General features: G+C 41.8%; 1 protein-coding gene across 4 annotated transcripts in view; it reads right to left on the reverse strand.

Moving 5' to 3' along the window:
• The window catches only part of kif21b (kinesin family member 21B), a 183,830-nt gene that overhangs the window by 29,637 nt on the left and 129,666 nt on the right, over nucleotides 1-24,527 (reverse strand). For 3 of the 4 annotated variants that reach the window (XM_041196211.1, XM_041196210.1, XM_041196213.1), the window contains exons 24-29: nucleotides 23,975-24,032; nucleotides 23,106-23,287; nucleotides 20,872-20,964; nucleotides 15,465-15,593; nucleotides 9,673-9,711; nucleotides 3,173-3,309 (exon numbers count right to left, since the gene is read on the reverse strand). In XM_041196211.1, coding sequence (XP_041052145.1) covers nucleotides 3,173-3,309; nucleotides 9,673-9,711; nucleotides 15,465-15,593; nucleotides 20,872-20,964; nucleotides 23,106-23,287; nucleotides 23,975-24,032 — 638 coding nt within the window. The remainder of the gene's footprint in view (nucleotides 1-3,172; nucleotides 3,310-9,672; nucleotides 9,712-15,464; nucleotides 15,594-20,871; nucleotides 20,965-23,105; nucleotides 23,288-23,974; nucleotides 24,033-24,527) is intronic. The other variant, XM_041196212.1, reaches the window with a different exon arrangement.

Genomic DNA, 24,527 nt, shown 5'->3' on the forward strand with positions numbered 1-24,527 from the left:
CCTCTGTGGTCTGGGTCTATCCTCCTGATCCTCATGTTCTTGCTGTGACTCCTCTGCGCCCTGAACCTCAGACGGGACCTCCTACTGAAGCTGTGCTTGGCGTCGCCTGCCCCTTCTCCTCCTTCATTATACTAGAACCTTCAAAAAGTCAGCATTGAGATCAGGATCCATAACTGTTTTGTCCTTCTCTTTGAAATGATAGATTGAATAAATTAATGAATCATAGGTGAAAATAGTGAAGCTGGCAATCTTGAACCAATAGCAACTGTATTAGTCTACAGTGGTTTTTGCTTACTTGCCTTGTTGCTGGTGCAGCCTTGTATATGAGGTGCTAACACACACATCGAGGTGGCCGAGATGCCATCCCTGAATTAGTATCTGAATCGCACAGTGGTTGGAGAAGGTTTGAATGGCATGCATGACCTGACCTAGTTCAGTGCTCCAATCTTAGATCTGGCTTACTGATTAACAATAAGTTGCTCATGATTAATGACTGGATGCCCTTTGGCCCGTTATGAATGCCAATTCTGGAAAGCAAACGAAAGGTGTTTCACTGATGGGATGTCACAGAGATAGCACCCATGCCTGCTTAACGGATGCTTGCATTCCCAAATTTCACATTCCTGTGTGTTAACGTTGAAACGCAGCTATTGTGATGTTAAGCTAGCGATGCCTGCATTTCCCAGTTATAGTGTGGCAAAAGGCATGGGTTCCAACAGGTAGCTTCCCAAGGAGGTGTTCCTCCTTGCTCTCAGCTCTGACTTCATTTTAATCTTGTGGCGCTAACAAGTTAGAGGACACACCCAGAAAGGGCTCCTCAGTCCAGCAGTGCGCTCTTCCCACACTGAATCAGAACACTCCCATGCAGATTTGTTTCCACTTTCGATTTTATAACTACATCACTACTTCAATCATGCAACATGGTGATTCTATGCTATTCTTTGGAGACCAGCTTTGACACTCCCTCCAACGCTGTCTTCGTCCCAGAAATTGAACTGAAACCTTACGATGTGAAGGTAGAGCTCCCTCCTGCTATTCTCCAGCCTCCCCCAGTAATACTGGATCCCACTGCTGTTGTTGTTAACATTCCTACCCTCCCTTCTGAGCCCATCACTATTGACATGCCCATGCACCATGTGCCCCTCTTTCCTTCCCATTTCTGTAGGTGTGCAAGGTCACCTACAAAGGAGAACTCCCCTGCAAGAAACTTCACATAACACCCCCCCCTTTTATTGTTTTCCCCAAAAACATGCTGCAGATGCCTCCCATTACCATCCCATCTGCAGACCAGCACAAAGTCAGACAAACCAATGGACATGGACTGTGTAAACATCTTACACACCAAGCTGTGCATTATTTCAACTGAGCACACAGCTCTTGCCCCTCCCTGGAGCAGGAGTACAAAGCGTGTGCCATGCATAGCCCTGTAGCATAGACCGCTGCACCTCAGGATTGTCTCTTCTATCTCACTCTTGACTCTGAGGTCCACAGATGCCCAGGACTATCTGTACTCTCTCAATCCTGAATGTGAGCCCAAGGAGTGTCTCTACCCTCTGAGTCCGACCCTTTGGCCCCAGCCCAAGGACTTTGACTTTCAATGAGTTCCCCATCACCCTCATGACTGAACACTACACTGTCTCCCATCCCAATCCCCTCATGAGTCTCAGTGCGGCCCATCCCTCTTGTGCCACATGAACATCACTCCCCTTTCCTATTTCTGAATCTGCCTGCATCCCCACCCATTCAAACACGTGGTATCCCATTCACCCACTTGTTTGTCAGCATCAGTTTCCGTTGTCAGGCTCCAGGTTCCCACCCCTCAGTCTCCCCTCTGCCTGCCATTATTCCCCCTCCTCCTCCACCCCCTTGCAACGTCTTCCTACCCCTTTGACCCCGTGTGTCCATTATCCTTCACCACCACCCCACCCCACTCGAAATGTTGGTCTCTGAATGTTCAGCCCTGCCTGAGTACCACTGCACAGTCATGTCCTTCTGGACTACGGAGGCACCCACAAGGACCAGACCAACCCTACATCCCAATGAAACCGGGTGCAGCACTGTGGCAGGTAGGCTATGAATGTTACACTCACCTCGAAGTCGTGAGTGAAGTCCGACTACTGCACGCCACCCTTTTTCAAACGTGATTCAGAATGGTCTGACTTCCCAATGGTGTGACGCAAGATTGAAAGGTACCACATGATTCTGGCCAGCAGCATATTTACTGAATATTCATGAGATGGTAATGAATGCAAATTGGGCTCACACAACTAGTCTGCAGGATACCTGATGCACCATTAGCCGGCCATCGGAAGAATTACAAACTGTTTTCACACTGGCGGGATTCCGATATGATGGCTCCCGCTAGATTCTCCAATGTCGTCCGCCACAAACCCACCCTGGGCAGGATGGGGAAATTCTGCGCCAAGTCTCTAACCAGTCAGGAAGTCAGATGTTCCTTTTTACTACCCATTCCGTGCCCACAGGCTATATTAGGCTTGGCTTACTTACATCAGAGCAAAGTAAAGCAACTAAGAATTTTAAAATATTTACCTAAACATTTTATTGGCAACAGACCTCTTGGGGGAAAGTTGAGACCTCTCATTATGACAGGTTCATTTTCTAAAACAAAAGGGCTAAAGCACAAAATTCGCCAAGACTGTGGTCGGGATTTTCCAGCCTGTCGTGGGTGGTGACCCGCCGTGGGCGAGGTGGCTCCCCAGTCAGAAGTCCATTGACTTGCCGTGGGACAGGAAGATCCCGGCAGCAGGCAGGTGTGGAAAAATCCCGCCCTATGTAGAAGTTGGGTCTGGTACACCTTTTCCCTGGTTCCAGCATCAGGATGAGGTGCTCTCAAGTCAGGAATGATGCAGTTAAATGTAGAATAAAGCTCGTTTAACTCTGTCCAAGAACATTCATTCACCTCAACCTCAGAAGAGCATCCACTCCTGAACAAGAAAGACATTTTCATTTTCTCCAACAAGATGTCTCATTCAATGCTGGTGTTGTTCTGTTACCCTGTTTGGGACTCATCTTACAGTAGATTCTTCCAGCCAGAGACAAGGTTCATCGCATTGGTTTAGAAAAAGTGTGAAATTCCAGAGGTAAAAAGTCAGTTTCAATACCCCTGTGCCACCCAGCCTCCATATCCCCCCTTCCCTCATTAAGTTCTTACCTTTTGAGCCTGTGAATAGCAGGTCATTGGTTGCATCTAGACACAGCACAGGTTTAGAGTGCCCTTCAGCAACAGAAATGCATTGAAGTGGGGCAGTCCTGCTGCCCTTGGCACCACCAACTGGATTAATCACACCCCTGATAAAAGAACAGATGATCGGTTAACAAACACCCTTGAACATAAGTGCTGTTCTCATGATAGTAATGGGTTTATTTGAAATGGTTTCTATTTATTAAAAGAACAAAAACACATGGGATGATTTTGATGAAAATCCTATGCTACTTTCACTTTCCAAAATCATGAAAAAAAAACAAAGTGATGTTGGTCATCCATTCAAACACCAACATTCCAGATCTGAACTACTACATACTTGCAACATGGTTGTTTAATAAATCTTATTCAAATATGATGTTTCAGCTTTTTACAACATTGAGAAGTGCATAAGCAAAAAATATAAACTATTTACAGAAAGTAAATGATCAGCTTTCCGAGTTTTGGTCAATATGCACTAGTTCTGTGACTATTGAGTAAGCATTTATATTAAGTAAAATTGACAATAAAAACGTTGCACTTTTTAAAGAGCAAACATATTTGCTGCTCAATGGAGTGCCACGAGTTTAACGAGAGATATTTAGTGAGGGAAGTGGAGAAATTGAGACAGCTGATGTCACAACAGCAATTTGAAGTATCATCCTTAACATCATCCCTAAAATCATCCCTAATTGGGGCCTCAATTATTTAAATAATTGAGGAGTCAATTTAAATAATTCAGGCCCCAAACAGGGATGTTTTTCCTGGTTTGCTGGCCAGATGTCCCCCCCGCCACCACCAGAGGGAAGTCACCAGCTTCATGGAGGCAGACTCCTTGCTGCAGGCTTGGGTGCCATTGGAGCAGGGAGCTCCACTCCTAAAGAGGGGGATGCACCCGCAGCCTAAAACACTGCCACTGGAGGGGTTTCCTGCTCAGACCTCATGAACTTATAATTTAAATTTATGCCTCCGAGTCACTTCCATTTGGAAGTGCCCTTGATCCTTAATAGGACTTAATAGGCAGACAATTAGGAGGTTGCCTCTGGGGAAAGCAGATCCCCCAGCCTGGCTCCTGGCAAGTGTGGGTTCAGGATCCCCATGTGGTCCCAATGTTGGGGCCTTGAAGCCAGCAGGAAAATCCTACCCACTGTCGCTATAGTGTGTACTACCCATAGATTGCAGTGCATCAATTCACCAAGGCTTCTTCACCAGCACTTCCTAAATGCGTAATATCATTTTTTTTGTAGGACAAGAGGATTAGGCGCATGGGAACACCATTTTTAGATTCTGCTCCATTGCATATGCCACCCAGACTTGTATGTATATCACTGGACAGCTTTTACCCTCTTTAGATCTTTATATTGAGAATTGCTAATGTGACATCAGCTGTCTCAGTATCTCTGCTCCCCTCACTAACTTTAATCTACCTCCTTCTGAACTCGTGGTACTCCAATCTCTCAGTTTCAACCCTAATATAAACGTGCTGACAATGGTGATGCAGTTGTTGTTTGGCAAATTGGCCTCCACAGAGGGGGAATACCAACTCTCTTGACATCTCCTCCTAGCTCTCCATGGTCCATGAAACCACCACCGAGCATCCAGACATCATTTCCAAACTGTCACTGACTTCATTTCCACTTTCCTCTACAGCTCCAACCTCAGTCCCCCAACTCTGCACATCACACTTCTACCTCCTTCCCAAGATCTACAAACAGGGCTTCCCTGGTAGATCCAACATTTCAGGTGTTCTTGCCCCACAGAACTGATTTTTTTCCCCCATCTTGACTCTATTTTTTCACCTCTTGCCTAGTCTCTTCCCACCTACATTCACGACTCTTTCGATACCCATCACCATTTTAATAGTTTCCAATGTCCTGGCCCGAACTATTTCCTTTTCATCAAGGGCATCCAATTCTTCTCCTCCCCTACAAACATAAGTGGTATTGTAAACAGTGTAGGTAGAAATGTAAAAGTGCTAGATTAATTAAATGGGTAAAACTGTGGGAAATGGATTTCAATGTAGGCTAATATAAGGTCATCAACTGAATCTATAAAGTATAGAACAGCGTACTTTCTAAATGGTGAACAGAGAGAAACAGTGGAAGTCCAAAAACATTTGGGGATCCATGTACACAAGTCATTAAAATGTCATGAACAGATATAGAAAATAACCAAAATGCCTAACAGAATGCTGCCCTTTATATTTAGAGGAATAGAATGCAAGAGAGTAGAAGTTATGCATCAGCTGTACAAAGCCTTAGATAGTCCAAACCTGAAGTGGTGTGTGCAATTCTGGGCACTACATCTTAGGAAGGATATACTGGCCTTGGAGGGAATGTAGAATAGATTTACCATACTGATACCTGAATTCCCAAAAGTTAAATTACAAGGAGAGATTACACTGTCTAGGGTTGCATTCCCTGGAATTTAGAAACTTCGGGGTGATTTGGTTGAAGGTTTCACAACGTTAGGGGCAACAGGTTGGGTAGATAGGGAGAAGCTATTTCTGTAGGTTAGGGAGTCTAGAACAACAAAGCATAGTCTAAAAATTAGAGCTAAGCCTTACAGGAATAAAATAAGTAAATACATCTTTACACAAAAGGTGGTAGAAGTTTGGAACTCTTGCAAACGATAACTGATAACTGATGCTAGATCAAGTGCTAATTTTAAAACTGAGATTGATAGATTTTTGTTAACCAAAAGGCATTAAGGGATATTGGGCAAAGGCAGGCATATAGCATTAGGTTTCAGATCAGCCATGATTTCACTGAATGGCAGGACAGGCTTAAATGGCTAAATCGCTGACTCTTGTTGCGATGTGCTCAAGTGATTTCATGGATTTTGCCTCAACTCCTCTATCTGAAATGCTGTTCCATATGCTGATCACTCTTTGTGTAAAGAATGATTCCCTGCTATCTGTCCAAAATTAATTTTTAGTGGTCTGAACCCTGATCAACCCCCAAGATTTACTACAAAAGTAACATTCTTGGTTAATCTTCTTCATTCCTTTAACAAGCTTAAATACCTCTACAAGAACACTTTTAGGATGTTTCCTATCTAGACCAAAAAGCCCAAGTTTCTCCAGACCCCAAACAGGGGATAAGCCACATATCTCTCTGTATTGTTACCAGTGCTTGAAAATCTATTTTACTTCAGTATGATCAGAACTAAATGCAGTATTCAAGGTGTGGTCTGATTAACCATGATGAAATTTGATTACTACCTCTTCTGTTTATTTCTGTTGTTTTATCTAATTGTTCAACATTCAGTCAATTAGTGTTGTGTTTTGGCTCAAATATTTAGCATCAGGTCTATTATGATGCCTACATTTCTTTCAACTTCATCCTAAACTATTTCATATATGCAGTGTGTATCCACAGTCTCAGTCACCCCGCCAGCCTCTTCCCCAACATTTCTGTAACCTCCTCCAGCTCCACAATCCTCAGAGATCTGTGTACTCCTCTAATTCCTGGCTCTTGCACATCCCCGATTTTCTTGGCTGTACCTTCAGCTGCCTAGGCCCAAAGCTCTGGATCTCCTTTCCTAATCTTCTCCACCTTTTTCTCCTCCTTCAAGATGTTCCTTAAAACATCTTTGACCAATATTTTCTTTCACGGCTTGGTGTCAAATTCTGATTTGACAATTGCTGTTGTGAAGCGCCTCGAGATAGTTTACGACGCTATATAAATGTAAATTGCGGTTGTTGTATGCATCTCATTTGTTTTTTCTTCCTAAATATAATAATATATATTTCTTGCATTAAATTTCTTCTGCTATTGTTCTGCCCAGTTATAAAGAAACATTAAGAACACGATTGGGCATTCAGAATCTTGGGCCTGCTCTATCATTCAACTAAATCGTGGCTGATCTTCACCGTCCATTTTCCCACCTTTGCTTCTTTTCTTGGATATCATTACTTGACAAATATTTCATTATCCTTTATGTGGAAAAATACAAATTTTCTCCATTTGGTTCTTTTTTTCTGAGCTAACTTCTTCAGATTCTGCTACTCCTCATAGATTATCATCAAATGAAAATCTGTTCGCTTTGCGTTGAGTTTCTGGATCCAGATAATTAATATTTAAAGCTAAAAACAGTTCTAATAGCTGGTCCTGAGGCACATTACTCATTAATTCTTCCAGTCTGTCGTAACTTCTCTCATTGAGTACTTGTTGGGCAGGATTTTGCCCTTGGCTCGGTGGTGGCGGTTGAAACGCTGACTGCCACTCGTGATCGGGCCTGGAACCGGAGGGCGATTTTACGTTGGCAGGCCAATTAAGGCCCGCCCAGCGTGAAACATGAGCGGCAGCGCTTAGTTCTGCCTCTGTGAGCAGGCACAGGAAAGAGTGCAAACTGGGTGAGCGCACTACATAATCTCCCTCAGAAAGAGAGCTGCCTCAGGGAGATGAAGATATATGAAAAAAAGTAATAAAAGAAATTAAAATATGACGAAACATGAAAAATTACAAGTTTTTATTTTATTTTTTACTTGCTTTTGGAAACCTCGTTTCACTCCTAAGTGCAAAGACCACTTGGCCTTTTCGCCCGCCTGCCAACCATAAGGTTGGACGGGCAGCGAAAAATTAATTATAATCAACTTTTTAATGGCCTTAATAGGCCTTTTAATTGTCGGCAGGCGCACTGCTGACTCCGGTGTGCATTCGCCGACCAAAATATCGCACGACTGTGCGATGGTGTCAGGACGCTCGCCCAACGTTACCATGCGTCATTTTACACACGGTTGGGTTGAGCATGCCCCCGCCCACCGAGCGAAAAATTTTACCCATTGTTTCCTAACCTTTAACCAGATTCTTATCTGTTCCTAGGTTTTATTCTAAATCCCCATAAATTTTTAAATCAATTAATATTCCTTTTTTTGTGGAACCTCGTCAAAAGACTTTTTGAAGGTGAGGTAAAATCAATGGGCTTCCTACAATCCACTTTCTTGTTAATACCTTGAACTTGTCAAGGAGGTTGGTCAGGTAAGGTCTTCTCCTTCTGAGGCCATGTTAACTGCTACTTACTGGAATGTTATTATACAAGTTTACTCCTGTTAATCGATTCCATTGTTTCACATGGAATGAATAAAGACTGATTGGTGTAGTCAGTTGCCTGTGTGTGTGTGATTCTGACGTTTATGCTTATGGGCACCATATTTGCCAAGTTCCAATAAACTGGTAGATCCTTAGAGTCCATAATGATCATAGTGCTTCACAAACCTCCTCCCTAGTCTCTCTTAGTAATTTGGGATAAATGTAATCTATGACCTTTTATCCTTTCCCGTACTTGCATCTAACTTAACTTTGAATTTACTTTTTGGTGGGGATGGAAAAAATGAGCTATCAGATTTTTACATCTGTGTTTAAATTGATAGCTCCTTAGTGTCCACTGATAACTTCATAATGATCGTAGATGCATGATGTCTTTTTCTTTAAAAAAAAGAGCCATCTCACTGCAGTGCTCATCAGTCACATTTTGGGAGTTAGGGGATAGATGGAGCATGTGTATTGAATTCAGTACACATGACGATGAGTCTGATTGTCCCACAACCAACATCATACCATCCTTTAATTAGACAATGAGCCATAAAAGGAAAGCTCCTGATCATAGGGTGCATGCGATCGCTTATGAAAGTGACCAGGGATGTTAATCTCAAAAGAGTATCTTGTGCAGTCCAAAATGTGTAACATTTTAGCACAGCAACAGTGAGCTATGTTTTCTTTAAGTTATCTGTGCTATCTGTGCTTAACAACAGTGAATCTAAAATGTTGTTAGTCGTGATGAACAAATCAGGACATTGTGTAAATTGATGTGATGTCTGATGGTAATGCTGAATTGTAAGATTTGTTTATATGGAAGCTGCATCCGCAACATTCAATATCAATGAACAGAGCAGTGGTGTAGATATGTGCCATCTGAAAAAATATATCTTGAATAACTATAGCATTGATTTTTAAATCCTTACCTTCATTTTGAATTTGAAACCATTGACACTAACCCTGCGAGTGAATCCATAGAACCAAAACTTTATTTTATCACAGTTATTTAAAAACTCTTTGCCCTGGATCCAAACATTCCATTTGTTCATGTTAGTCATTCCAATGAAAAGTTACCAACACCCGGTGATCCAACATAACAAACATTGACAGATAATTTCTATTTTGACTGTCTCAAAGCCAAATAAAAAGTGCATGCAAATCAGCCCAACCAAAAGATACATAAACCAAAAACCAGACTGAGAAATGAAACCATCCTTACATTAGAATGCTCCATTAAAATATACAATAAAGTAGTCAACAACCAATGAACTAATGTGCAGGAGTAGTGTTGCTTTTTGGTACAAGATACCGTGCTGACCAGATGTAACACAAATAGTAACATGCAAACAGCAAAGCAATCAGCTGTGTGGCCCAGTCAGACCAGAAGCAAGAGGCCTGCGCAATGCAAGAGGTGACAAAAGAAACTTGTACCTGGGAACCTCCGAGAGAGAGGAGTCACTGTCATCAGACCTATGAACAAAACAGCAGCAGGATTATGGGGAAGAAAGATGGAAGAGCTCCAGCGTGTCGGACTGTTGAGTAGAGTAACTGATGGAAACAGGACAGAGCAACAGTAGGTTTGCCAAGTTATGCAATATTGAGTGCCACAAAAGATAGAAACCTACAATAGGGAAAAAGTTAATATTTTTGGTTTTGCCATGAGTTATTTTCTCAAAGTTGTCCATTACATAGTCTTCTGAACAAGCTAGATTCTAAGAGGTTGCAGCCTGAAAAATATGGGCTGAAATTGTTCTGTGCCATTTTAATCACATAATATCTACTGGGTTAAAGAGACACTAAGAAGCATTGATTTAAGGATGTATGTATGTGGGCTGCTGGTAATGCCCTCTCTCTGTTGGAACTGTCTTCCTACTTAACATGTCTGAGGTCAGGAATACAGTTGAGCAACTGAGTCTGCATCTCATCACCCCAATAAATTCAGCCACCATGCTATCTATTCATCTATTTTCCTATTAACGGCATTCTCATTAAAAATGAAATCATTTTTTTGCATTCAATATTGAGGTCTTAGTCAAATCACTTTAATGGGAGGAAACAGATACGTAGAAGTACAAAACACACAACCTCATGTCATTAACATTTTGGGATGTATGTTCCATCAATTTAGATTAACCCATTATTTTGAGATTGCCTGGGCTTCTCGCTTTATCATTTGTAGTCACCCATACAACCCATTTCCCACTTTGATCACCTGATCATTTCTCTCCTCCTGACTACTTCAATTGTTCCCTGTTTTCTTTTCTATCAGCCACATCTTACTCTAATATGCAGTGTAGTTCTCATAATGACAGAAGAAGGACTAAAAATGGAAAAGATGGAGGAAATACAGAGTAGGTGAAAAAAATATGCACCAAGGACATACAAAATAAGATCTGACAAAATTAAGGATAAAATTTGCCTTTAAAAAAAAAGTCAGATTTCTAATTTATCCTAAAGTAAATCTTACTTCTTGTTACCACTTTATATCCAGAGTATATCATGCTTTTCTTTGCCTACTTTGCATGTGTGCACGTACGTGTGTGTATGTGTGTGTGTGTGGTGTGTGGGGAGGGGGGGATGCGCAAAGTGGTGGGTAAGGAGGAACACAATAGAACTTTGATGCAAATCTCTCAACCCAATACCTCAAAACTAAAGTATGCCCTAATTGAACACTTCCATTCAATTGTCTCATCAAATTCTCAATCATCATTATTTCCACCTAGTGGCTCAGCTGAGAACTGCCAAAAATGAAGTCCTGACTGTCAATTAAGAGTAAAATTCAAATTCCTGAGTCTCTGAACTGGGAATCCAAGATTCTCTATATGTTTAGCAATCTCCCCCAGTGGAATGCAAGCTTTGAAAAGTGATTACGCTCATACAGTAAACTGACTAAACATTCTCACTTAAGTAGGAGTTTCAAAGCACCTTTTTTATTCGTGAGAAGGTTACCTATTGAGGTTTGGTTGGTTCAGATTTAGAGAGAGGTATCCATGAGCATCTATGTTGATACTGCTAATTCTGACTCTTTAACTCCACATCAGACTCAAAAATCCAATGTTTTGTGGCCCTATTGTCTCTACCAATGGGATGAAAGATCCACATTTAGGAGCAGTAATGTGAGACACTAGTTCACAGATCTCAACCATTATCAATATGAAATAAAGAACATACAATGTATATGTGACTAAATAGTGAAGTTACTATCCCAGCTTCACTGCTGCAAAGCTTGCAGCTCTCACATATTCAGTGTCCTTGTTTACAAAGTTGTTCTTCAATATCACCTTCAGAAGGAGGAGGGGAGAAAGAGAAAGAACATACAGTTCTTGCTAATCTGGGAGAATTTTAATTTCCTGGCTAAATGAGGCACACTGCATGCCTACTAATGTATTATGTTAACGGTCATTTATCTGAGGAACATGAACTCAAGGAACTATCATTGGTCAACATTTCTGTGGGGGTCATTTAGCTAGATGGCTAGAGTGCAGAATGATGCCAATGGCAGGGTTAATCCCTGTACCAGCTGAGGTAGTTCATGGAGGCCTACCTCCCCACCTTGCCCCATACTTGCAGAGTGATGCCCCTCAAACTCCAACTGTGTCTCATTACTGCATGCAGGTAAATGTGTTGACACTCTGATTGCTCTACCTACAATTCTCAGTTTTTTTTTAAATTTCAGGGCGAAAAAGCGTGTATGAGCTGCACGATAAGGATGCAACTAAAAACAGCAATGCCAAGAGACCTGTTATATTCTGAAATTATATGGTGCAATGTTAACTCCCAGGATATTTTCCAAAGATCATCAAATAGAATTTCAAGAAAACCAGTATCACTGTGCTTTTGCAACAAGCCATTCAACTTTCTCAAAACTGATCCCAAAACAAAACTGGTTCTTTCAGAAGCCAATCTGAATGTGGGATTAGTTTGCAGAATATTGAACATATTATGAATATATAGTAGCACTGTCTTAGCAGAGGAGCTCAAGAAATATATTTGGAACTACATGTGTTGCAGTATATGTCTACAGATATAGATGCTGGCCTTGACTGTTACATCAATTTGGGTCAAATTGGTAGATTTGAATGAAAATATTAGAAACAAATCTTTGGCTGAGTAAAATCTTCCGCAGCTTTACTTTATTAATCATACTGAAGTAACAAAGTATTTTAATTTCCTTACCAAGTTTTATTTACTTTCTCTAAATCTTCTGGCCTAATATTAAAAGCGTGTTCAGGAGGCATGTAACGTACATTGGACTGTAAGCGAGCTACAGTCATGCAATAGAGAATAAATTACCAAATGCAAGGCATAATAATTGAACCTTTAAATAAAATGTTACTTGGCATACCTACACATAGTACGGTGACCAGGACATGTATACACACAGCCAACATTGTGAAAAAGACAAAACATTGATGACGCAGACCGACAGAGTTAATGTTATTGGAACAGACAAACACACAGAATTTGTGAACAAGAAACACAAGTGGAACTTGTCTATTCCATTTACCAATTGGAATGTTCATAGAAAGTTCATGGATTCTGAGAAACAGACAAACACATAGCATTGGCAGCCCTCCTTCAATTATGCTTCCTGGAGGGCCTTTAGAAACAATACAAAGCACAATATGTATCCCAAAGTTATATTTTAACTAACGCAAATGAATAACTTTCAGTTGTGCAAAATTCACATGGATGTCATTTTGATTAAACCGTTTCTAGGATAACTGCTTTTAAAAATCTATGGCAAATAAGGCTCAAGTGTGTGGAGAATGGAAAGATCCAGCATTCTGAGTTGGATATGGAACATCTGATTAGATAGTTAGAGTTTTAATAGATAAAAAAATAAAACAAAGGTGGCAGGAGGTTGGCAGTGGACTGGGGGAAATCATCAAATGGTGCACCAGGGCTTTGTATTCACAAGATTCACATTTAATCACAGACCCCACTACTTAGAACATCTATGTTTATAACAGGCAGGTACTTAACACCTATCAGCCAAAAAGTGATAACCATTATCCACTTTCACTAATGTCAGTTTCAAAGCCGCCAGTTATAGCCTTTTATGTGCTCAGTTTATTTGAGGAGGAAATAGTTGTGTTTACTCATGTTCTCACCTCATTGAATGTAATAAAAGAGCCTCCACAGGAAATACATTCAGCTTAAAAGATTTTTATTTTCATGCAATTGAAATGATGGCCATTATAATTTAAACTAACGTTGGTCATAACATTGCTCCAAGCTCAAGATATCAGAAACGACTGATTTATCCTGGGGGTCGTGGGGTGGGAGGTGTTGGTGAGTAGAAAATAGCGCTGGTAATCTTGCTAATACTGCAAAAACCTGCATAAAACTACTACACTTATTAAAGTTGATCAATTGGTTATTCTCCCAAAAGGTTTTCTACAGGAAATCATTTAATCACTTCAATCATACAGAATATGTCTTGTGCAAGCTGGTTGTATAAGGATAGAGAATTAATAATGATTGTGTTCAATTTTGCCACTAATGTTGTTGGGTAAATGTTAAATTAGCTAAAGGGAGGGTTATAATACAAATGTTACCTCTGGTATAATAATAGCTGTGTAAAGTATTATTGTCTTGTTCGTAAGAAAAATTATTAAAAATTTCTCTAAAATGGCATTCACCTTCTTAATCCTTAGCAAACTGTTGGTTATTAATGCCTGCTGATAACAACTAGTCAGCCAACTTTATTCCTCTTATTTTCTGTCCACCTATGGTGGTAAAAATTTCAAAGATTCGACAAATATTTAGGTTCATAACAATGTTAGCCTAGATTGTGTCCAGTCATTGATACTTTTTGTGAAATAATTTTTAGTTTTATTACTGCTGCTGTGTCATACTCTTGTGTTTAATGGGAAAATCATGTTCACATGGGCCTGCTATAAGCAGTGAGGACTGTAGTTAGAAAACCAAGCAAACTTACCACTACAGGTGCTTCATAGCATTATTTCAGGCAGACTGACATTTCCAATGAGCAGGAAGCACTGGTAGAAAACTCTGATTATTATTTTTAGTTTATAGCCACTAACAGATTAATTCAGGATCAGTGAATTGTTGTGCCTTGTGGACATTAGCCTACATAGATTAGCTGCTTGAATCAATGTTTGCTTCTTAAATGTATCATCGAACATTTGCATAATTTAGATTGAAGAGTCACTGGAAGTGATTGTCCTGCTACCAAACAAATGAAAAATTCCATTCTCCAACCCTTACCCAGTTCAAAAGATAAATTGTGTTAAAAGTCTGATTATCAAATGGGGAATGCAATTAATCTCTCTCTTTATCCCTTGAAGGACTTTTTCATTAGGTTAAGTGGCAAAAACAATAAGCATAATAATTCATAGACTGCACAATAGCACATAGGAAAAGCAAATGCTGAGACTCTAAACAGGCTGTTAGGGGTTAATATCATGCAATAGAGAGAGAGCTTTTGACTACCTTATCCTTAGAACAGTATGGAGATCATTAACCAAAATCAGGGCTGGAATGGAGCCACTGTCATAATGTAAACATTATAAAATTCTGGATTCTCTTCAAAAAGCATTAGAAACTCCATCTCATTATGTATTAGAAAGAAATTGTGGATGCTTTCCTGCAGCAACATAACTGAATCAGACAACTTCTCACAAAAATAATAGAAATCCTTAAAAGGAAATAACTTGGGAAAGAAAGTGTTGCATTTTCAAAAAAATAGTCACTTCACTTTTACAATCGACAATGAAAAAGTGTTAACAAGACAGTTTACAAGGAAGTTCTTTTCAATTCTAATATAAATGGAGCATCAACATATAGATTGGATATTACAGAGGGTGCTATTTACTCTGAAGAGAAACTATCTAGAGTTTATTATACAGTAAATTAAAATATAATTTTGATAAAGCTATTTTTACTATGTTCCCTATATGACTAAATCAATCCCTGCCTGGCATAATGAATTGATAATTGAAGAAATTGACAATAGTGAACTTCTGGGTTAACTTGTTAAATTCCAAGGGGATTGCATTTTTCATAATGCATAATCATCCCGGAAGTGAATTTTCATAGCGATGATTTCGTATTTCACACATAAAAGGTTAATGATATCAGGTCAAAAAAGGATTTCAGAATGATAGGGAGTTGACAAATTTGAGCAATTTTTCATAATTGCACCGGTGCATTTATCAAAAGGAGGACAGTATAAATTCCTTCTGTTGTACACTTACTTGTCATGAGCAGGGAACGTCTGAAGTTGGGTACTGGTGAGTCGGGAGAAGACATTCCTGTCATTACGAGCTCGGGTAGGAGGAGAGGAGGGAGGAGTTATATTAATTTCAGAGGACCTCCAATCAGTCCTGCAAGGAACAATAGATTCAGTCAAAGCTGAGTAATCAGTCAGTATACAGTTAACACAATCTATTAAATATTAAGCCTACTCATTGCTTCTTTCAATGCATTCAACTTTTAGTCATCTTTTGAAGAAGAGGGAATAAGTTGCAAAACCCAGGAGACAAACACAAAAGGCTCAGGAGGGGAGACTATTTCTAGCTTAGTTGTATTCTGCACCAATTAGAAATTTGGTCTGAATAACACGAGCCTAGGATTTCCAATCGTAACACAGATGGCAACGTTTAAAATGAATTGCCATTACAATCTGAAAACCAAGTCTGTGGTATCTAGAAAGCGGCGAGTAAAACTAAGGAATTAATAATTTTACGATTATTACAAATTAAAATGGATCCAAAATGGCTGCTAAGGACTATGGGCAGAATTTTACGCTGATCAGGCAGGCACGTGTCCGACCCAATCTGGCGTGAAATCGAGTGATGTTTCAATCGGCGGACATGCGCAAAAGTCAGAAGCACACCCTACGACAATTAACAGGCCAACTAAGGTCATTAACGGTGAAATTGTCTTGAATTTTACACTGCCGTCCAACCTTATGGTTGGGGGAACGGGTGAATCGGCCAGGCAGTCTTTACATTCTTCATTAAACCTCATCCAAGGGCAGGATGAGGTTTCCGTGATGAAATAAAATAAAAATAAAAAATCGGTGGACAGCTTTTTTTCAGGTGCCTGATTGGGACACTTGGGCTTTTTTTTTTCTGCTTTTCAAAACTTTATTTGAGGATTTTTCAGGTCTGCAGCTCCCTGAGGCAGCTCTCTGCCTTCAGGGAGATTTCTCTCGGTGCTGGCCCATGCCCGTGTTGACGCCAGCGCCTGCCCTCTTCTCGCGCCCCCCCCCCCCACCACCCGGCACGCTGAGCTTATCAGCGTGCGTTTCATGTTGGCTGGCCGCTAACTGGCCAGCCAGCGTGAAACCGGGATTCACCGGCCGATCTAAAAATTCTGCCCTGTCTTATGTTACCACGTTTCTTTGGGTTTTCCATTGAAAAAACACATCACATAAAGGTTCAGAAGAGAGCTACTGAAAATTGATAACAACTGGTAGATTTGAATGTAATTCTATTCAATAACTATTTCAGGAAAATATTTTACAATGTGTTCACAGAACAACTGGAGCATTGACTTACTGCTTGACACTGCAACTGTAGTGTAAATGGGCAGAATTTTCAGGATGGCGGGGGGTGGGGGGCAGAGTGGAAGCGGGCGGGTGCGGACCCAATCGCCGCTCGCGACCGGGTCCACGTCGCCATTTTACGTGGGTGGGCCAATTAAGGCCCGCCCAGCGTATTTCACGACTTCCATGCATAGCAGGAGTGGGCGGTCAGCGGTGGGCACGCTCAACCCGCCAGGGCCAATGGTGACCCGGTGGTCTGTATAAAGGAAGGTCTGGCAGCCTTGGAAAGGCTGCTCGCAATGGCTGCGCGAAGGGCTCTGCAAAGGGGCAAATGGAGGTTATGCAAGTCCAGAGGGTTGGCCATTTGGGGCAGGCCAGGCCCGAGGGTAGGGCTGGGGGGCCAGTGTTTTTCCAATGACTGACTTACTGCCCTCCTCGAGGAGGTGGCAGCACGGCGGGAGGTGCTGGTTCCCCAGGACAGGGGGAGCAGGCCCGCCCACATGACGAAACATGCCTAGGAGGAGGTGGCAGAGGTAGTGAGCTCCAGCGACGTGATGTGGCGCACCTGGATCCAGTGTCACAAGCGCTTCAACAACTTGTTGTGCTCTGGCAGGGTGTGGACAATGTTGGCATTGGTCACATAACCCAGCAGGTCGGCTTCCCCCCACTGCTGCGCACCCCGCCCCCCCCACCCCCCCCAACCACTCCCAAATCAGAATGTAGTGACTGCATTGAATCATTGACAGCATGTGTCCTTCGCTGGGTGGGCCAGCAGATATTGCCCATTCCAAGGTCAGCCTTAGAGGGTGGTGATGAGATGGGTTCTGCGCCCGCAGTGTGGTACACTGAGGCTCACATTACTGTTTTGGGGGCAACCTGGAGGAGCTGCGCCTAGGCTCAGTGCTGGAACTCCAGGACATGTCAAAGTCAGGGTAATGACGTGCTGGGAGGGGAGCTTCAAGGTGGTGTGGCAAAAAACCATCTGCTGCCCTCTGCGCTCCCGGTGCCTGCGCCTCCTTGCTATGGAATGATATTCTGTGTGGTGCCTAATGTGATGTATACAGCATGTGGGGTGGTGGGGAATAGGCCTAGCACCTTTGTGCAAGTGTTTGGCAGCAGCGGGGTGAGGCAGCGCTGGAGCCCTGATATGTCCCACTCTGGTTGGGATGGGCCATGTGCGAAGAGAGTCCATGTACAATTTGCACTAATCAATGCTCATCTCTCATTTTCAGGAGAAGAATGCTCATAACGTGGCAGAGCGTGTGAAGACTGGCAGCAGCCAGGCACAGATCACCATTCTTAGCCGCTTCGAGCAGGAGGCCCTGGATCTGGAGAGGCGCCATGCGCCCAGGTCCACTGGTGTCGGTGAGGCTGGAGTGCCACGGCCAGGTATGTATGCCCAGCGGTGAGGTCAGCATTGTTCTCCCAACAACCATAGCAGTGCTGAATGTTAAGTGATTTAATTTTGCAACATGGCTTGACCATTGCTTATGGAAAGATGAGTGCATAATGATCCAGGGGACAGGGATGCACTTTGACATTGTCTCCACGTTATCTGATCCAATGTCCTTATTCTTCCTTTCAGCATCAGCGAGGCAGGGCTGGGAGGAGGAGCAGCAGAGGCCCTTTCTTACAAGTCTGAGGGGCTTGAAGTCTCACCAGCGTCACACCATCTCTGCCAGGCAGGCACCAGCAGACATCGTGGGAGCTGCCTGGGTACCTTACACAAACTTGTAAGATCAACATCCTGTGATCACACACTATCTGCACGTTCATGGAGTGGAAGCCCTTCCTGTTGACTAAGGCACCGGGCTCTCCTGCTGGCGCCTTGATGGCCACATGTGTACAGTCTATTGCACCCTGGACGTGGGGGAAGCCAGCAATGGTTGCGAAGCCTCTGGTTCGCTGTGTCTGACTTGCCTGATCCCAACGGAAGTGGATGAAGGTCAATGCACAGCTGAACAGAGTGTCTGTAACCTGCTTGACACAAGAGTGGACAGCTGATTGGCAGACACTGCAAAGATCACCCACCGACCCCTGGAAGGAGCCATAGGCATGGAGGTCGAGGGCAGCTGTGACCTATAGAGCCACTGGCATGGGGTGTCCATCCACACAGTTAGTGGAGATCTCAGGTCCAATCATCTGACATATAGTTGACTGTCTCCCTTGAGAGTCGGAGCCTCCTTTGGCACTGCACCTCGGACATATTGAGGTAGCTGCTTCGCTGCCTGTATACCATGGCAGCAGGATAGTGCGTCTTCTGCATCCCGTTCTGCCTTGATCTACCTCTTGGCCCTGCGCCCCTTGTGCCTGCGCCTGTCCCCCCAAAGATGGCTCCCCTGGAGGCTGCATATGCACTCCTGGCCTCCCCCCACTTCTAGCCCTCCCTTCCTCCTCAGAGGAGGTGCCTCCAGTGGAGAGATCACCTCCCATTCCCAAGCTTGTGAAGGCTTCCAGAAACCTGCAAGTCCAAAAAAAAGCTTCCTCACTGCAGAGTGTTGACCTGAGGTTTTCAAGTCCAGACAAAGCAGCTGGTAAGCGTTTTGAAGTACTGCAGATCCACAGGCAAGTTTCAAAAACTTTGAAAAATCAATGCTTGAGAGAGCACACTCACAACCCCAGTGAGCCCTCTTATCCTGCCCGTGGATGAGGTTTATACAAATGTATCACACACGCCTGCCCCTTGCGCCCGTGCACCAACCTGAAGATCGCACGGGTGCCAAAAAATCTGCATCAATTAGTCAGTCAAGGGCCTTAAGTGCCCGTTAATTAATGGTGGGCGGGCAGAGGATATCATCATGCGCCCACCCAATGAAATATCGCGATAGTGCGCGGTGACATCGGGACGCTTGCCCAACGTCACCGAATATCATTTTACGCGCGGATGTGCGGGGGTAAATTCTGCCCTATGTATACAACTGACTTGACTCAAAATGAATGGGAATGCCCTGAGGGTGCAACCTTGCTTTTTTTTTTGAAGTCAGTTTGGGGTTTGGCACCTGATTTACCTTCCAATACCTGGAATTTCCTCAGGTTTTCTCCTGAACTTCTGTCATAACTGGCAAAAGCTCCGCAAAAATATAATGAACAGCCGTTTTTGTTGATTCTGTAGAGTTTCTGTCAATCTTCTACTCAAGTAATGAGAGGAATTGGCAAAGCTAAATCTATCGTGTGATTGCACCACTAAACGGCAGCTTAAGAATGATCAATTATGATAAGCATACAGTTCTCACATTGATAATATTAGAATATTCAATAAAAATGAATAACTTATAATTCTGCTACATATGAAATAATGAATAGTAAAATAGGTGAAATCTTGTCATCTAGATTTACTGTGACCAAAAATTCCATCCCAGTCAACATTTTTATGAGGGGCATCAAGTTTCAGGATCTACTGACAATAATTGCAATATTTTTGACACAGTGATATGTCAAGGAATAAGCACATTGGCTTGGAATATGACATGATTTTCTATGATGACTGGGCCCTTGAGAGTCATAATGCATAATGTAATCTGATTCTCTAATCATCCAGGCCATTGGTGTTTTAGGATGTCATCCAAAACCTAGAGAAACATGGAATTTCCTCACATGAGACGGAGTCTAGTCCAAAGTAGAGCATCCAACATGAGAACTTTCAACATAACTGGTGATAGCAATTTAATCCTGTGCTGGCAACTAAAAGTGTTTCATGAATTCTTGAGATGTCAACCTTTGCCTGGTCAAGACCTTCCAGTTTCAACTCTAAGGCCCAAAGCGCGGGAAAAATGTAGTGGAATGATCATGAGAAAACTTAACTTCAAAGTACAAAAATATCTGTGTATTTATTCTTACTGATGCAATATTTCACAACTGTATCTTTATAATCCATTAAACTGTGAGCTAATTTAACTCCGATATGTTAAAACGCACTCACATCATGGTATGTCTGATACTGTAGTGTTCAGATAACTAAAGTATCAGAAATTAAAGTGGCTATTCTCTATTTACACTTGTGTTGGATTAACTTTTCATATCATCTTTTAATGGGAGTGAATTTTCCTTTATTTCAAATAGCAGTGCTCTAGCATAAGTCCCTATATTGGTATGCTGCATTGTCTTATACTAACCTGGATTTGTCGGTCGAGATATGTACTTTCTCATAGGACTTTCTCCTCAAGAGTGGTGAAGTATCTTGCAGCTTCTTTGCAGATTGCCTGGGGCTTTGGAGAATAGAAAGATTATTAGCAAGTTATCAACGGATCTTTTGCACAAATTTATCTTCATATTTATTTCAATATTCTCACTCCCATGTGAGACACAAATGATGTCAATAAGTGTAGTTTTGGACGAAGCAGGGTTAGAGGGCAGGGAGTAATTTGACGAGGGTACAGAAGTGTATTCCAGTTCCTATCATAGAAGTTTTGTTGCTAGGAAATGTAAATTAAGCATCAATTTTTTTTTTATATAGCACACTGGCAGCAGTTCTGGGGTCTGCAAGATATACTGCATCAACTCATCTTTTATAGCAGCTTCCAAACAGAAGACTACTAGAAGAACAAGGAAAGCAGGCACGTGGGAAACCCCACCACCACCTGCAAGTTCCTCTCCAAGTCACTCACCATCCTAACTTGGAACTATATCGCCATCCCTTTTCTGTCTCTGGGTTAAAATTATGGAACTCCCTCCAGAACAACAGTGTGGGTGCACCTACACCACTTGGACTGCAATGGTTCAAGAAGCCAACTCATCGTCACCTTCTCAAAGGCAATTAGGGATAGGCAATATATGCTGGACTTGCCAGTGATGCCCACCAAAAAAAAAATCAATAAACTGCAGTGTACAATGTTTCCTGTAACTATCATTACCACAAATATATGCTGTTTAACAGGACACACTAGAATTTTGGGCAGATATGACTCTGCGCTGTCCTAACAGAGTCTCAAGAAATCAATCCATTTTATAATAGACGGAGGAAATAGCACCACCCACTGCAAAACATATAATATCTCTCACGTAGAACACAAAACTCATGTTGCTATAGCGCAGAGTCCTCTTCAGTTTAAGCCTCCCATTCCTTCTTAGGTTTTTTACATTACACATCACTCAAGAAGGCTGCATTTTGTTCACACTCTGATCAAACTAATTATCAGAATGTGGCTGAGAGCAGATCAGGATTTTATCTTTAAGTTTCAATCACTGTGCAAGAACTGGATGCACAACTCTGTTGTACCACTCTGCAATCGTAGGACAGCTCCAGGAACACAAGACAATTGAATTTAATTGAAATTTAAGTATAGATGGTCAAGTTATAAATAGATTTACAAAATGATTTTAGTGGACTTGACAATGAAGTGAGTCAGGAAACTGCAGGAACCCCCGACGTCACCCCGCCCCATTTAAATTATCAGGTAGGCGGGGGCACAGCGAAATCAGCTGCGGGCCCACCGACCTGTCAATGGCCAATTGAGGCCATTGACAGGATCATTTAAACAATTAAAGGACCTGCCTTAAGGTTGGCGGGCAGGCCAGGAGCCCCTGCGGGAATTAGAAAAAACATGAAACCTCATCCACCGGCAGGATGACGTTTCATGTAGTGATTTAAAAAGTTTAATAAGTTTAGTGTAATTTATGAACATGTCCCATCTCATGTGACATTGTCACATGACGGGGTGGGGGGGGGAGACATGTTAAGGATTGTTTTTTTCACTATTTTTAACATTTTTAAAACTGTCAACGATCTCACTGAGGCAGCACTTAGCCTCAGGGAGATGTGCGCTCTTTTATGCGCATAGCGCTTCCCGGCGGACATCACGCTGGGCGGGCCTTAATTGGCCCGCCCACGTAAAATGGCAGCAGGGCCCGCTTCTCTGGCAGGGATCGGCTCCCTGCCCGCTGGAGATTGGGTTGGGTCCGGCAGGCAGAAAATTCTGCCCAATATCAATTACATTGTTGTCACAGTGGTTGGCAACAACAGTCTGTGACTGAAGTAGCAAGACTTATGGAGTCAATGCCTCTCAAAATAAATGTTTGTGCAAAGATATTCTGGTGCCCTGCACTTCGGAAAGGCTGGGATCCTTGGGAACTTTGAAATAGGTCACAAAAATATTTTAGCATCTCAGCTGCATATTTTTTTTTGAAGAAAGGCTTGTGCTCAGCTCAAATGAGCTATATGCAAAATTTAGAAGTTTGTATACAAACAACTGAACCTTCTTAGCTTATTTCCATCCTCCATAACTTTAGCAGTTGGCTGGCTGAAGTCTCCCAAACATTAGAGGCTACATCTGTGAGACGTTTCTTGTTATTTTGAAATAAAACATGGCACACAATTATCCGCTGCAAGAATAGTAGTACATGGACTTACAAAGTGTTTCCAGATCTAGGTTGGAGAGCAATGGATTCTTTGTCCTTTGGAACTCGTGAGAGTACGTCAGCTGGCTTGATGCCATTCTCCTTTATATCAGCTGATCTTATTAGACTTGGAGTGGACAGGTCCACAACGGAGCCATAACCTTCCCAGTACTGAAACTCGGTCTTTTGCTCAGTCTGCAAATTAAAAATAAAATCACAATGCCACACCGATAGTAAAAACTTAATATATTAGTTTAGGAATAAAACGTTTGTGGTAGTAACAATACAATTCTAATACTGGTACCGGGTCCTGTCCCAAGCTCTACTAAGCAGAAACTATCAGTGTAAGATATGCGAAAAATGTTGCAATCATTTCTATTCGGGGCAATTTTTAAAATAAACTTGAATAGTTTTTATATATTAAAAAAATGTTAAAAGTGAGATACTTAATCTTTCTTGTGATTAATTAACAGCAAGACTATATTTTTATGTGAATTAAAATTTTATTAGAATGGTTGTTGCCAGGTCAAGTGAGAGCAGATGTGACATGCATACATTCTTTAAAAAATAAATTGTCATCATAGTCAGAGTTCTCTAAATAGCAAGAAAATATTGGAAGTCCTTTCATCTTAGGTCTATAATCACCACTGACTAAAGTGAACTACTAAAATGTTACAAATTATTAAAATGATGCCACATGGACAACCTCCTGTAAAAGGGCACACTAAATGATAATGTTGATACGGTACATTTCAATGATAATCAAAACTGGGGTATACTAAACATAATGCCTGCTGGCATTAAAAATAGACTGAGGGTATATCAGTTAGCAAACTGAGTGTATAAATGTAGCGCATCCAGATGATAAAATGACAGTTATACCTTTATTCTAAAATCTCCCTGGCTTAGGGAACGCTTTGAGTAAGAACTGGATATTAAACTGGAAAGAGAAAACATAAAAGTTATTACAATAAACTTTTAAAAAGGTACAGTTTCAAAGGACAGGGTTCTCTGGCCCCACTCTCCTGCCACCGGAATTGTCCGGTTCTGTTGAAAGTCAATGGACTTTTGGCTGGGCCACTGTGGGTCTCGCCACAGCAGGGCTGGAAAATCCTGACCAACATCTCAGGAATAGACAGTTAAATCATGTACAAATCTTAAAACACCATTTATTATTTTCAACTTGAAAATCATATGTTATACACTAATAATTAGCACATAAATATCTTACACATTAAAAATATAGCACATATAGTTTAAAAATATAACTGATTTTCCAACTGATGGATGATTCACAGTGAATTGTTACGTGTCTGGCTTTCTACTTAGCTTAGTGTAGCCTTAAAAATAGCTGGCTAGAAACATATCAATAATATCTGTCAGCTATCAGCTCACTGTGGGCTCTTTTGGCCCAAAAGTCAAGTGCTTTTTATTT

Source organism: Carcharodon carcharias, chromosome 9, assembly GCF_017639515.1.
Source record: "Carcharodon carcharias isolate sCarCar2 chromosome 9, sCarCar2.pri, whole genome shotgun sequence".
In the NCBI taxonomy this organism is placed as follows: domain Eukaryota; kingdom Metazoa; phylum Chordata; class Chondrichthyes; order Lamniformes; family Lamnidae; genus Carcharodon; species Carcharodon carcharias.